The sequence below is a fragment of the Schistocerca cancellata genome, chromosome 2 (assembly GCF_023864275.1).
Source record: "Schistocerca cancellata isolate TAMUIC-IGC-003103 chromosome 2, iqSchCanc2.1, whole genome shotgun sequence".
Lineage (NCBI taxonomy): Eukaryota > Metazoa > Arthropoda > Insecta > Orthoptera > Acrididae > Schistocerca > Schistocerca cancellata.
The window spans coordinates 165,412,379-165,427,323 of record NC_064627.1 but is presented as its reverse complement, the minus strand read 5'-3'; the positions used below and the strand labels follow the sequence as shown (position 1 = coordinate 165,427,323).

The 14,945-nt window shown below is 41.9% G+C and overlaps 1 protein-coding gene and 2 long non-coding RNA genes across 5 annotated transcripts in view; 1 reads left to right on the top strand and 2 right to left on the bottom strand.

Moving 5' to 3' along the window:
• The window catches only part of LOC126161464 (proline-rich protein 2-like), a 123,439-nt gene that overhangs the window by 77,798 nt on the left and 30,696 nt on the right, over positions 1–14,945 (bottom strand). Inside the window, exon 3 of one of the 3 annotated variants that reach the window (XM_049917308.1) lies at positions 3,854–4,175. The exons of 1 other annotated variant lie outside the window; for it this stretch is intronic. In XM_049917308.1, the coding sequence (XP_049773265.1) occupies positions 3,988–4,175 (188 nt within the window). In that variant the 3' untranslated portion in view covers positions 3,854–3,987. Of the gene's footprint in view, positions 1–3,853; positions 4,176–14,945 lie in introns of those variants that run through there. One more of the 3 variants, XM_049917307.1, reaches the window with a different exon arrangement.
• LOC126161472 (uncharacterized) overlaps positions 3,966–14,945 on the top strand; it is a 34,624-nt gene continuing 23,644 nt past the window's right edge. Inside the window, exon 1 of the long non-coding RNA XR_007534919.1 lies at positions 3,966–4,061. This is a non-coding gene — a long non-coding RNA (uncharacterized LOC126161472). The remainder of the gene's footprint in view (positions 4,062–14,945) is intronic.
• Positions 4,194–11,383, bottom strand: LOC126161468 (uncharacterized). The gene is made up of 2 exons (XR_007534914.1): positions 11,251–11,383; positions 4,194–4,299 (listed from the first exon to the last, which is right to left on the bottom strand). It is a non-coding gene; the product is annotated as an uncharacterized LOC126161468 (long non-coding RNA).

Sequence of the window (14,945 nt, the reverse complement as noted above, 5' to 3'; positions counted from 1 at the left end):
CGCTATATGATTCCCTGTTGGGACTAGGTTTCTATTTAGTTCACCTGCTATATTCAGAAAGTGATTATTAAATACTGTACATATATGCGACTTATCAGTAACACGAACATTCCCACTACGCACTGATTCTATATCCTCGACCTGTCTCTGCAGACCAGCTACTTCCTTTACGACTGACCATACGGTTTTAATTTTATCCTGAGACTTAGCTATATTATCAGCATACCACATACTTTTTGCCTTCCTAATAATATTTTAAGCACCTTACAATACTGTTTGTAATGGGCTGCTGCATTTAGATTTTGACTGTTTCTAACGTTTTGATATAATTGCCACTTTGTTCTACAAGATATTCTTATCCCTCTAGTCAGCCACCCAGGCTGCCTATTTGTGCTAGTACCCTGTTTTGAACGTTCTAACGGAAGGCAACTTTCAAAGAGCACGAGAAAAGTCTTGAGAAGAGCATTATATTTATCGTCTAATGTATCAGCGCTATAAATATCTTGCCACTCTTGTTCCTTGATAAGGTTTACAAAGGTCTCTACAGCAACTGGATCAGCTTTCCTAAACAGCTGATGACTATATTTAACACGTGTTGCAGCACAAAAATCTTTTAGAGTTAAAATTTGTGCATCATGATCTGAAAGGCCATTCACCTCTTTGCTAACAGAATGCCCTTCTAGTAATGAGGAATGAACAAAAATGTTGTCTATGGTTGTTCTACTGTTCCCTTGCACTCTCGTTGGAAAGAATACGGTTTGCATAAGATTATATGAATTAAGGAGGTCTACCAGCATCCTCTTCCATCCACAATCACTTATACAATTAATATTGAAGTCACCACATATAACTAACTTTTTGTATTTCCTATAAAGTGAACCAAGAACCTCCTCTAGCTTTAGCAAAAATGTTGTGAAATCGGAGTCTGGGGATCTATAAATAACAACAGTTAGAAGTTTAGCTCCGTTAAATTTAACCACACCTGCACAACATTCAAACACCTTTTCAGTGCAGTTCTTTGAAACATCAATTGACTCAAATGGGATGCCGGTTTTCACATACATGGCTACTCCCCCACACCGCAAAGAGCTCCTCGAAAAGCTGCCAGCCAACCTGTATCCTGATAAAGGAAGCCTCTGAATCATCTCCCTATTTAAGAAGTGTTCAGATATACCAATAATTTCAGAGTCAACATCTATAAGCGGTTCACTAACTTTATCTCTAATACCTTGTATATTTTGTACATATGTATTATGTACAGAAAATGTTCGACTGCTGCCTTGGCCAGCACATTCTCCAGATCTCTCACCAATTGAAAACGTCTGGTCAATGGTGGCCGAGTAACTGGCTCGTCACAATACGCCAGTCACTACTCTTGATGAACTGTGGTATCGTGTTGAAGCTGCATGGGTAGCTGTTCCTGTACACGCCATCCAATCTCTGTTTGACTCAATGCCCAGGCGTATCCTTGCCGTTATTACGGCCTTAGGTGGTTGTTCTGGGTACTGATTTCTCAGGATCTATGCACCGAAAGTGCGTGAAAATGTAACCACATGTCAATCCTAGTGTAATATGAGTACAGGTTTATCATCTGCATTTCTTCTTGGTGTAGCAATTTTAATGGCCAGTAGTGTACGATTTAGGTGATAGTCTGAGCAGCCTCATTAGATAGTTGGCAGATGAGGCTGTAATTTACCGTCTAGTAAAATTATCACACGGTTAATTCCAATTACAAAATTATCTAGAGAGAATTTCTGTATGGTTCGAAAAGTGGCAATTGGCACTAAACAAAGAAAAGTGCGAGGTCATCCACATGGGTGCTAAAGATGCGACAAACCCACTCAATAGACACCCTACATTACACTTGCCCATCCTCTGCTGGAATATTGCTGAGCGGTGTGGGGTCCGTACCAAGCAGGATTGACGAAGGACATCGAAAAAGTGCAACGAAGGGCAGCTCGTATCGTGTTATCACGCAATAGGGATGGGAGTGTGACTGATATGATATACGAATTGGGGTGGCAGTCACTGAAACACAGGCGGTCTTCTTTGCGGCGAGATCTGTTTACTAAATTTCAATCACCAACTTTCTCTTCAGAATGCGAAAATATTTTGTTTACAGCCACCTACGTAGAGAGAAATGATCATCGCAATAAAATAAGAGAAATCAGAGCTCGAACGGAACGATTAGGTGTTCCTTTTTCCCACGCGCCATTCGAGAGTGGAATGGTAGAGAAGTAGTACGAAAATGGTTCGATGAACCCTCTGGCAGGCTCTTAAGTGTGAATTGCAGAGTAACCGTGTAGATGTAGATGTAGATGTAATTTTTTTACTGCTAGCCTCATTACCCTACATAGCAACTGGCAGCAGCACATTCTCAAATTCATCATGAAAGTCTCGATCGGAAATTTTTGGAGAGCCAACCTTGAATAATTTGAAACGTTCAGCTTGAAGACTTTGTTACTGATCACAAATTACACAGTTCTTCTTTAGCCTTTCAAAAATTTTTCAGTCCACCCAATTTTATATGACTGCCCATGTATTGCTCAGGCCACCCAATTTTATATGGATGCCCATGTATTACTCAGAGCTGCGTATTGCATAGAGAGACTTCAAGAATATTTCCACTGTAAAAAAGATGCATCTGCCCATTATGTCCTTAACGACTCACACTGTTATGTTTCCTTTTTAATTTTTTACCTTTAATGTCGTAACATTCATGCAGCCATTGTGCTTCAAATAGAACGCAATGGTCAGATAAGTTTGATTAAGTTTAGTGACTTCTGTTTTTATTGATGACGTTATACTCAAACAGTACTGCGGACATTCATCTACTTAGGTTGATAAATATTCGTATCTTGATGAATGCAGCTTAAGTTCTCACTAGCGACAGGTTCCCTCTAAATGGCAGCACCATCTATGAGCAGTCTAAAACAGCTACATACCTATCCTTTCCATTATTGCTGCTACCTGCGTTCCCATTAATATTCTTTTCGGAAGATATGCTAGGATCTACGAAACATAAATTCCAGATACCAGATAAATATTTTTGTTAGAAGGCAACTTATTATTAAATATTAATAAGCCCTTGAAATCTAAGATTCACGCTTTCCTACCTATTATTTATTTGTAGTAGTTCACTTACATAAAGAATGGTAAAAAATGTAAAAAAATGATCGTATGGTGTCAGTGGGAGTTCCCAGGCGGGAAGTTCGGCCGCCAAGTGCAAGTCTTATTGAGAGCGACGCCACATTGGGCGACTTGAGCGTCGACAATGGGGATGAAATGATGATGAGGACAGCACAACACCCAGCAGCCTGGAATCGAACCCAGGCCCCAGTGTGTGGCAATCCAACGAGATGACCGTTCGGGTATTGGGGCGGACAGGGTAAAAAATATGTAAGTCAATGATGGGCAAACAGGTTTCAAAGGAGTCACCTTTGATCAAAAGCTGAATTACAGAACATCAAACCCTGGATATCGTTGAAAGATCAATTTGTTTTTTTACCCTGACACACATAAGAATCCATTTTTCTGTTTTATTACAGAAACTGAATGAGTGAACATGATAAACCATTATGGTCGATTGCTTCAAGGAATCATAAAGTAGTGTATGCTTGATGCAAATTTGATGTAGTTTCATGCCATTATTTGTTTTTCGCCAGAAACTAATCAATTCATGAAGCTCACATAGTTGGTTATACGGACTCCTTCAGCCATGTACAGCATCTTTTGGAACTGCTAATGATGTGGTGAGGAATTTGATGAGGCATGTAACGATTTTTGCATATTTGTATCATCTTTTTGTAGAATTTGTTGATTTTATAGTACACAGTAAATAAAACGTTAATGTAGCTTTTTCATTGCTGGTTTAATCAGAATTAATTTTTATGTTTCATAAGAACACTTCCATCAATTAATTCGGCGAACTTCAGCTACAAAGAGTTGAAATCCTTTAATGTTTCCAGGTGCGCTAATCTTGCATCACTAGAAAACACCACGCCAAATACGGCTAAGCGGCGCTGGTGGTCCAGTAGGTTGAGGTCCTCCAGTAGGCTGAGGTTCGCCAGTTGGCTGGGGGCCTCCAGTTGGTTCAGGCCCACCAGTTGGTTGGGGCTCTCCAGTTGGTTCAGGACCTCCAGTTGGTGGACCTGGTGGTCCAGTTGGTTCAGGACCTCCGGTTGGTTGACCAGTTGGATCAGGACCTCCGGTTGGTGGGCCTGGTGGGCCAGTTGGTTGTGGCCCCTCAGTTGGTCCAGGAGGGCCAGGTGGAGTTTCTTGGCTGCGGCATGCTGATACCTGTAGTGGAACGTCGTATTGTAAACTACACCATATTTGTAGATGGAATTAAGTGGTATTCCTTCTGAAGGGAGATTAAGATTCCACTAATGTAGTTTTGAAATGACGACACAGAATCGCAGAAATTATGTCTTATACTATTAGTACTGAAGTAACAGATGCGTTTTTTTTTACCCTGACACACATTAGAAATCAGCCTTACCGTTTTATTGCAGAAACTGAATGAGTGTACATGATCAACCATTGTTGTCTATTGCTTCAAGGAATCACAAAGAAATGTAGGCCTATGCATTCATGCAAATTTGATGTAGTTTCGTGCCGTTATTTGTTATTCGCCAGAAACGAAATAACAAATAACTACTGTTATGGCATACTTGATATCCCAGAACATCTAATAAAAAAGTTGTATAAGAAATAGTTAATGAATTATTTATATTGGTTGAAAGCATTCGCTTAGGAAGGGGCCTAAAAGTAATTTTGTTGTTTTCTCAGCAAAATAACAGTCACCGGAGAAAAGAGGATATAAATTGCGAGGATATAAATTGCGGATGACAATAGTGAAGCCATGTGTTTCTGGAACACACAAAATTGTTGATATCGAATATGAGCTTCAGTATTAGGACATATTTTCTGAAGGTATTTGTATGCTATGTAGCTCTGTACCAAAATGAAACATGGATGGTAAGTACTTCAAACAGGAAGAGAATAGAAGCTTGGTAAAGTATTGCTTCAGAACCTTGCTGAGGATTAGACGGATAGACTGAATAACTATTGAGGAGGTACTGAGTACAATTGCAGAGACAAGAAATGTATAGCACATCATTATTGAGAGAAGGGATCGGTTTAATAGGACACATCCTGAGGGGTAAGGTTGGCAACAGAAGGTAGTGTGAATTGTGTAGAGTGAGTGTGGGGGGGGGGGCAGTAATGGGAGAGCAACGCATCACTTTATTAAGGTGCTTCAAATGGGTAGAGCTTCCAGTAGTTAAACAGAGACGAATAGGATTGCTCAGGTTAGACTAGCAGGGGGACCTTCACATGTAACTACACTTAAGAACTAGGTGTTTTTATTATTTTTACAGACTACCAGTTCTTAGAGAAAAATTCGTCTATGGAATTTACCGAACAGTTCTGGAGAAATGGTGTTAAATTACCTTTAAAACTTGCTTTGCTGTATGTCAAATATTTTATGGTATTAGGGAAATGATCAGAAATCTTTGTTGACAGATATTCAGCTCCTTTCTAAGTCACTGACCTCTTTAATAATGGATAATATAGGTTTTTTTTCCTTCTATCTTGTAGGTGTGGATTAAAAGGAGAAAATGTACCGTTGGAGTAAGACACCACTGGCATTCTGGGTGCAAATATGACATATTAAAGTAATAGTTGTCGTATGCATAGTGTCTGGCGTTATTGAGCTGATTGTTGATGCTGTTGATGAAGTCAAATCCACAAGTTGGTCATGGTGGCAGGCAGGAGTGACATGAGAAGCATAACCCTGAAGCACTTGGAGAAAATCGGAGAAATTCTGAACTGGATTATTGTCAATGAATAAACGTCCCTAGCGTGGCAAGTAGTGAGGGCGCCGACTATCAGGAGGTAACTCGTAAAAATGGCACAAAACAACCAACGTTAATGTTCATGACAGTCTCAGTGCTGTTTCACGTCTAGGAGTTTAATCTACAGCGAAAGACATCGGCGTATGAAGAAAATCAAAAGGAACTGACGCTCGTGTGTCATTCTCGACATCGTGTCTCATTCTCGACACCACAGTAGATTTTATTGACACCCCAAATGTCTGCAGAGGGTTCCAGTTGAATTAGCATCAGCTCATCTTTTACTTACTCTGAAGCGCCAAACAAATTGGTAAAGGTTTGCGTATTCAAACACAGAGATATGTAACCAGGTAGAATACGGCGCTGCGGTCGGCAAAACCTATAAAAGACAACAACTGTCTGACGCAGTTGTCAGATTGTCTTTTGCTGCTACAATGGCAGGTTAGCAAGATCTAGGTGAGTTTGAAGCGGTGTTATAGTCGGCGTACCAGCGATGGGACACAGCATCTACGAGGTAGCGATGAAGTAGGGACTGTCCAGTACGACCATTTCACCAGTTTACCGTAAATATCAGGAACCCGGAAAAACATCAAATCTCCGACATCGCTGCAGCCGGAAAAAGATCCTGAAAGAACGGCAGCAACGACGACTGAAGAGCATCGTTGTAAGTGGTAGAAGTGCAGTCCTTCCGCAGATTGCTGCAACATTTCAATGCTGGGCCGTCAACAAGTATCAGCGTGCGAACCATTCAACGAAATATCATCGATATGGGCTTTTGGAGGCGAACGCTCACTCTTGTACCCTTGATGACTGCACGACACAAAGCTTTACGCCTCGCCTATGCCCGTTAACACCGACATTGGACTGTTGATGGTAGGACGAGTCTCGTTTCATATTATATCGAGCTTATGAACGTGTATAGAGTTAACCTCATCAATCCATGTACCCTGTATATCAGTAGGGGACAGTTCAAGCTGGTGGAGGTTCTGTAATGTCGTTGGGCGTGTGCAACTGGTGTGATATGGGACCCCTGATACGTCTGGACACGACTCTGACTTATTATATTTATGTAAGCATCTTATCTGAACACTTGCATCCATTCATGTCGACAGTACATTCGAAAAGAGATGTGGTCAATTCCGACAGAACAAAACGACACCTCACATATCAGGAATTGCTACAGAGTGGCTCCGGGAACACTCTTCTGAGTTATAACACTTCCGCTGGCCACCAAACTCCCCAGACATGAACATTATTGAGAATATCAGGATGCCTTGCAACGTGCTGTTCAGAAGAGAACTCTACCCCCTCGTATTCTAACGGATTTATGGACAGCCCTGCAGGATTCATGGTGTCAGTTCCTTCAAGCAGCACTTCAGACACTAGTAGAGTTCTTGCCACTTCGTGTTGACCTGTTGTGGCACTTCGGCATGCCCGCGGGGGCCCTACAAGATGTTAGGAAGTTTCTTTCGCTCTTCAGAGTAAAATGAGATGGCAGTTATATTGTTATGGAATTTATATCCAGTACAACTTTGCAGTGTCACAAGACCTATAAAGATAAGACTGGGTATTTTAACTGAAGTGAAAATCTTAACAGGATGGGTATGTAGTAAACCAATTTGTATGTCAAGCAATCGTCTCTTTTCAACAACTCTTGCTTTTAATTTCAATGACTTTCAGTGTGGACTTCATTCTCTATTGTAATCAGTAAATCAAAGGGATAGTCTATTTGAGATCAGTAGGTTACACCTAGGGAAAGATGTTGTTTACTGAAGGTTAGGTTCATATATATTGTACCATACTGACCATATAAGACCATATTAATGTGAGCTACAACGGTATATTTTGGCAGCGTTGCCAGTGTGCCACTGTCAACTGTAAGTACTGGACGGTTTGCAACGAAATTATTCTCAGGTTTGCATGACAGGATTGTGGCAGACAAGATCATCACATGAACCTGCAGCAAGAATCACCAGTTTGAGGTCACAGCAGGGGAATAGATCTACACACTAAGTCCCTCTCAGATTTAGTGCCACAGCGCAGCAGGCAATCCCATGTCTACCTCAGCAACCAGGCTGACTCCTGCTCAGGTTGGAGCGGGTCCCCCCCCCCCCTCCGCCACCACATGCATGCCAGCCATCTTCCACTATCGAAGGACGGGCGCCTCTAAGCGATGGGCATTTCCCACTGTGACACAACCGAGGCACCACACAGGGCCATAGTAGCTTATGTAACGAGGCCGCCGGCGCACTATAGAGACTCGGCGCCAGCATCATGGGGCATGCAGGCAGGCAGCCCAGCAGAATTCAGAGGCAAGACGTCCACTGACTGGTGTGCTACGCAGATGCTTCAATAAAGAATTTTTGACTCTCTCTGGGACCTCTTGTGCTCCCTCTTCGTCCCAATCACCCATCCCTGCCATGGTGGCGCTGTCTACACTGACGGGAAAATATTGTAGTATCAAGAAAGAGTTGTGCAACACAAACGAAAGTTGGTATGCGTGTTTCTACACCTAAAAAGTGATGTCTATTCAAATTTCGCGCCAGTCGCATAAGAGTCACGCTAGATATGAATGTAAATCAGGTTGATGGATGCTGCTTCTGTGACACTGTAGAAAGACTTGGTATGAATGTAGCCACTGTATATGGTTGCTGGCAGAAGTGCTCACGAGAACCTTCAGCAGGAAGAGCCACGTGGCTCTACAGAGACGGAAGACCATCGTGTTCGGTGTATGGCTCTGGTGCATCGTAGAGCGTCTGCAGTAGCAATTTGAGCAGCAGCTGGAATCGCAGTGACTCTGGTCTGAGGTGCAATCGATTTCGTAAGACAACTGGACCACCCTCGCGATTATCCCACCCACCCTGACTGCAAAATTTTACGTCAGTCTGATGATTCGACCTGTCGTGCTGCTATTCATAAACGGCAATCAATAAAGGGCGTGTTTTCCAACTGGTTAACGCTCACCCACGTACCTCTGTTGTAACTCAATATGCTCTACAGTGTGTCGTCATACTGCAGATAAGGCTCCAGTCGAACATATGTGGGACATCATCGGCTGACAACTCCAGCATCATCCACAAACAAGATTAACCGTCCCTGTATTCACCGACCAAGGGCAACAGGCGTGGAACTCATTACCGCAAACTAACAGCCGACACCTGTACAACAGATCGCATTCACATTTGAATGCTTTCATTCAACATTCTGGTGGCTACAACGATTATTAATATACCAGCATTTCACATTTGCATTGGCTTACCTCGCGCTTACGTTAACCTGTGATCTTGTAAAGTTTATCATTTAAATATGTTACCTAGGCAAATATAATGCCGAAATTTCACTACTCCACATGAATTATTTTTTGGTGTTTCGGTTTCTCCCGTCAGTATATGGTATTTAATTCCTCGTTCTGTTTAACATCAGAATGGAATAAATAAGCAAGCGAACTGGTCCTGGTAACCTGTTTCTAGAATACTGACTAAGATTCTTGCGTCACATGTGGTAAATTTTTCTGTTACTCTACACCAATACTTTAGGGTTTTGATATATAAATAGTTCAATATTTATCCTCCGGATTAATTGCTGTGTTTTGAAATCCGATATGTAGCTGTGTATTATCAGAGTTGTACTACTTAGCCGGCCGTGGTGGCCGTGCGGTTCTAGGCGCTGCAGTCCGGAACCGCGGGACTGCTACGGTCGCAGGTTCGAATCCTGCCTCGGGCATGGATGTGTGTGATGTCCTTAGGTTAGTTAGGTTTAAGTAGTTCTAGGTTCTAGGGGACTGATGACCTAAGATGTTAAGTCCCATAGTGCTCAGAGCCATTTGTACCAAGTTGTACTACTTAGATTTTAACCTCAACATTAGTGAGGTAAAGAGACTGACCAAAATAACATCACTTGAAGATAGGCTTTTGTAATGGATCGCATATGCTGTTCCTGGGAGCCTTTACGGGCAGAACAAGCGAAAATTCAACCTCCCTAACGACATGACAAATGGTAACAAACGTATGCTGAACCAGATGCTAAAAAATTTCTTGAACCCTTTCAGTGCACCATAATTCATAAAACAATGTAGATATGCAGATGGAAGACTATTAGAAGCATTAGAAATTGAGCGCCAGATCGACACGAGGAAGAAAATGTGCTGGCATTTTTCTAAGTTCACCTTGTACCGAAAAAGTACTGAGACTGATTTTATAGCTGACTTACAAGCGATTTAGCGCAGTAACTACGGTGGAAACCTGAAAAACTGTGAAACAGAAATATAAATTCGACAATTCAGTCGTAATCAGCCAGTGTTAAGTACATAGTCGACGTGCGACCGTAATGTGTAGCATTGTTGAGACAGAAATCGTAATGGAGAAATATCTCTAAGTGTTCAAGAAGAGAAGAAAGGAGTGTACAAGGTGTGTCCCATTCGTCTTCACTCCTGAACGAAAGCGACGAAGCCTGGGCACCTGCCGTGACTAGCATAAAATGAAACACGTGGACAGATCTTTTCTGGAAGAAATCATCACAGGTGATGAGATTTGGTGTTATGAAATCTAAGTTATCGCAAAATGACAAAATGCAGAAAATCACGTGAAGTGTTAACGATTTGACACCATAACCGCCATTCAGATCAATGTGACACACCAGTTGAACAACATCACAAAAACAGATTTTACTGACAGTTGGTACCCGGGTTCGATTCCTGGTGGGGTCAGGGATTTTCTCTGCCTCGTGATGACTGGGTGTTGTGTGATGTCCTTAGGTTAGTTAGGTTTAAGTAGTTCTAAGTTCTAGGGGACTGATGACCATAGCTGTTAAGTCCCATAGTGCTCAGAGCCATTTGAACCATTTTTGAACCATTTTTTTTTACTGACAGTTGCTCATGGGTGTATGAATGTTCTGTGCGTATTAATCAAGTGGGGAAGAGGAGGTGTATGTAGAACGCCTTAAGAGTTGAAACCACCAACTTAATTTATCTGTACTTTGTACTAATCCATTATCGAAACTTTCTGGACTGATGCCGTACGATTTAGGAAATCCACCAGCAGTCACGTGTGGATGGTCCGAGAGTGATTGCAACAGTCACAATGTTAAATTATAGTCCAGTAAGAAGAAAGATGATAATTATTCACCAAAATTATGCATTAGTAGTTTATAACGATTCACACGAAGTTGATAAATTTGGTACAATCTCGTAACTAACTTAACTTGTACGTGTAGAACTAGTATGAAGTCACTTACAGATCCGACGAACTTGCAAATAATTTTCTACCCTTATATTTGAGAATACCATGTTAAAGCTACCTTTTGCAGCATACAGTGTTTACACGTGAATGTAGATATAAGTACCAGTAAATATACGTGGGGCACAAATGTCGATAAAGCCTCAGTCCTTACTACTCACCACAAGACACAGGAGGAGAGCTGCCACTGTCGCCCTCATGGTGATGGAAGTGCTGAGGTGAACATGGGCTGCAGAGCTTTTATAAGGCTCTCCTCTGCGTGATGTGGAATACTCGTGATTCCGTGACTCTTCAACAAAGGGACCGAGCAGAGACTGCAGCCCAAATGCGACAGTAGAGGATCTGGCTGTATCACAAGGTCACAGAGCACAGCTGCGACCAACTGAATATCTTATTGTCGCTCAGTTTTTCATCGACACCCGCTTGTTCGTACGTGGCTGCCTCAAAGAAATAATGAACCAACAAGTCATGACGAGAGTACTCGTACATGAAACTTTTTGTGTCTTGATAGACAAAGAGAGAGGTCGTCTTAATCCGCACACTCCTTCATCGATCTGCTGATTCTCAAAGCCCAAACTAAGTCCTCACTATTGTCCAGTGTATTAATTTGTAGAGTATCTGTAACATCGAAAAAGAAAGTGGTCAAGCGTTAGCGTAGTTAAGTACAACGTTATCTTTCATATGTCCATGGTCTGATAATGTGGTATTAACGGTTTAAATGACTAATATACCTGTAGCTGCCCTGTGGAAGCTTATATTTGAAGTAAATCATCAACGCAATTTGTAGGGTACGCATCCTGAAACTCATAAAGGAAGCACGTTTCTGTAGTTCAGGACTGGGTCATCATTTGGGAGAGTGTGGCCAACCATACAGAGATACACTACATGATCAATATTATCCGGACACGCCAAAACATACGTTTTCCAAATCAGGCGCATATTGCTGACACTTACTGCCATGTACTCCATGTCAGCGACCTCAGTAGTCATTAGACATTTTGGGGGAGCAGAAAGGAGCACTCCGCGGAACACACGGACTCCGATCGTGGCGAACGGTCAAACAGACGGGAGGCCCTTGTCCCACGACTTGCTATGGCAGCAAGTGTGAAAGAAAATTAAGAAACGTTCACACGGTGGTGTTATTGTGTGGTCGTGCTTTTCATGGACGGAGCTTGCACCCCTTGCTGTTTTGCGTGGCACTATCACAGAGCAGGCCTACATTGATGTTTTAAGCACGTTATTGCTTCCCACTCTCGAGGAGCAATCCGGGGATTGCGACTGCATCTTTGTACCCGATCGAGCACCTGTTCACAATGCACGCCTGTAGTGCAGCAGTTACATGACAATAACATCCTTGTAATGGGCTGGCCTTCACAGAATCCTGAGCTGAATGCCATAGAACGCCTTTGGGATGTTTTGGATAGCCGACTTCGTGCCAGGCCTCACCGACCGACATCGGTACCTCTCCTCAGTGCAGCACTCCATGAAGAATGGGCTGCTATTACCCAAGACGCCTTCGAGCACCTGATAGGCCGTATGCCTGGGAGGGTGGAATTGTCATCAAGACTAAGGGTTGGCCAACAGCATATTGAATGCCATCATTACCGAAGTAGGGCGCGATAAAATTATAAGTCATTTTCAGCCAGGTGTCCGGATACTTTTGATCACGTACTGTATAGTGGAAGACGGGTAATATACAGTATTTACAAAAACTACTAGAGAACAATAAGACTGGAACAGCTAGAAAGTAGTGCTCGGATTAAATAGGATGTAAGACAGTCTTTCGCCCCTACTTTTTGATCGGTACAACGAAGAAGCCATGACGGAAATAAAAGAAAGGTTTAAGAGTGGGACATAAAATTCTAGGTGAAAGTATGTCAATGAAGAGATTCGCTTATTGCATTACTGATTCAGTGAAGGTGAAGAAGAATTATAAGATGTTATAAATCGAGTACAAAATATGGGGAAATGGCAACAGTGGAAACATAGCATCAGATATGGAGAACACGAAGCAGACGTAGTTTGGAATTCTGATACATATGCAACAATTCTGTATCAACCGCTACTGGAGACTAAACTGTTGACATTGAAATAATCGTCATGAAAATATTTAATTATTTGTCAATATACACGGTAAGGACAGATAACCTGAAAGAGTCTGCTTACATGTTGATGTCAATCATCAGACTTTTCTATCTCACTCAAAAGCAAGATGGCTGTCGTTAATGCCCGTAGTTGAGATAATTCTTAAGATTTGGATTTTATTAAAACAATTTTTTAACATAGAAGACAGGCCACCTAAAATAATTTCAGATTTTTTCAGTAGTCCGATCAGTGAAATTTACTTCATGTTCCTGCTGACGAACTTGGCTCTGTTTAAAAAAATATATGAAAAGCGTGAAGAAGAATAAAGTCTTGGTAATTTAAATAAAAATATATTAATCGGCTCTCAAAGATGTCTTATTGAAAAGGAGACTACCAATGGTATTGGCATGCAAACCAAGACGAATCTCAACAAATTAAAGAATGAGAACCGTAACCAAGAAATAATCAAACTGAATTCGAAATTTGAGGAAGTGACAATGGCTTTCTATGCCGTTGTATTTGAATGCTTACAGTAATTGGCTATTTCTTGTAATAAATATCAAATATTTGATTGGACGACGCTATCCAAAACCGTAGATTGGGTGATGACTGGAAACACTACTATGTATACCTGACTAAACACAGTATTAAGATTTCAGGGGACCAATATCTTTTCAGGAACGTGTGTATCTGAAGCGCTATTTAGAAACAAAGCGTGATTCGGAACAATGCAAGTATGAGCACTCCGTGGAAGAAAGTTGTATTCACTTTTTGTAGGAAACGGAGAATTCTGAACGCATATGCCAACTGCTAAAATTGTGCGAGTATTTGTTTTCTATTCCCGCACACAAGGGCACTATGGAAAGCGTATTTTCGCCGACGTGGTCCCAGTGGGCTTATGAAAGATATCGACTGCTGTCATGGACTGTGGAATCAATCTTACAGTGCCAGTTTAACTACAAGATTACTTGCATGGAGATTTTTTATAAATGTGTAAAAGGGAAAAAGACGTGAAAAATATGGTTACCTACTAATCCTGCTGCAACAAGTTTCACGTAACTGTGTTCTAAATAAAGATTAATTATATTACGTAACTTTTTACTTCATTCCAACACCAACATCCCAGAGTGCTCCGACGAGGCCCCAGCTAGATTGGCAATCCTTGTTATAAGACCACTGCTGTCTTCTGCACTGGGTGGTCAGAAACAGTCTGACAAACTTATAAGGGTATTGCAGAGTAAGATGTACAAGAAATAACTGCTAAGAAAAGAATACGATACGTTGCACCGTTTTCGAGGTACTTAACGCTGAAGTTAGCAATCAGTCCTTTGCACGCGCAAATTCAAGCGGCCAGCCAGACACAGTTAGTGTCAGATGTTCTCATAGCATAATGACGGCGCACGAGACTGCTCACACTTTGGCTCGGGATCGATCCTTACTACCAACCCACGTCCATATACTGAAGTGCTCTCCTGTTCGGTTTTAGGAAACCAACGAATACAACGTTTGACGATACTGTCTGGCAGACGGCTTGAATTTGAGCTCGCCACGGCCAGATTGGCTATCTTCAACGACAATTGACTCGAAAGAGGCGCGGCGTATCGATTTTATTCTTAATAATTACTTCTCAGGGCAACGTCTCCTCAAACACGACGTTGCAGATCCGCATTCGGCGTTCCAGATTTGGGTTTCTCGTGATTTATTTAACACAAATACCGGGATGGTTCCTTTCAAAGGGCATGGCCGATTACCATCGTATTTCTGTAACTCA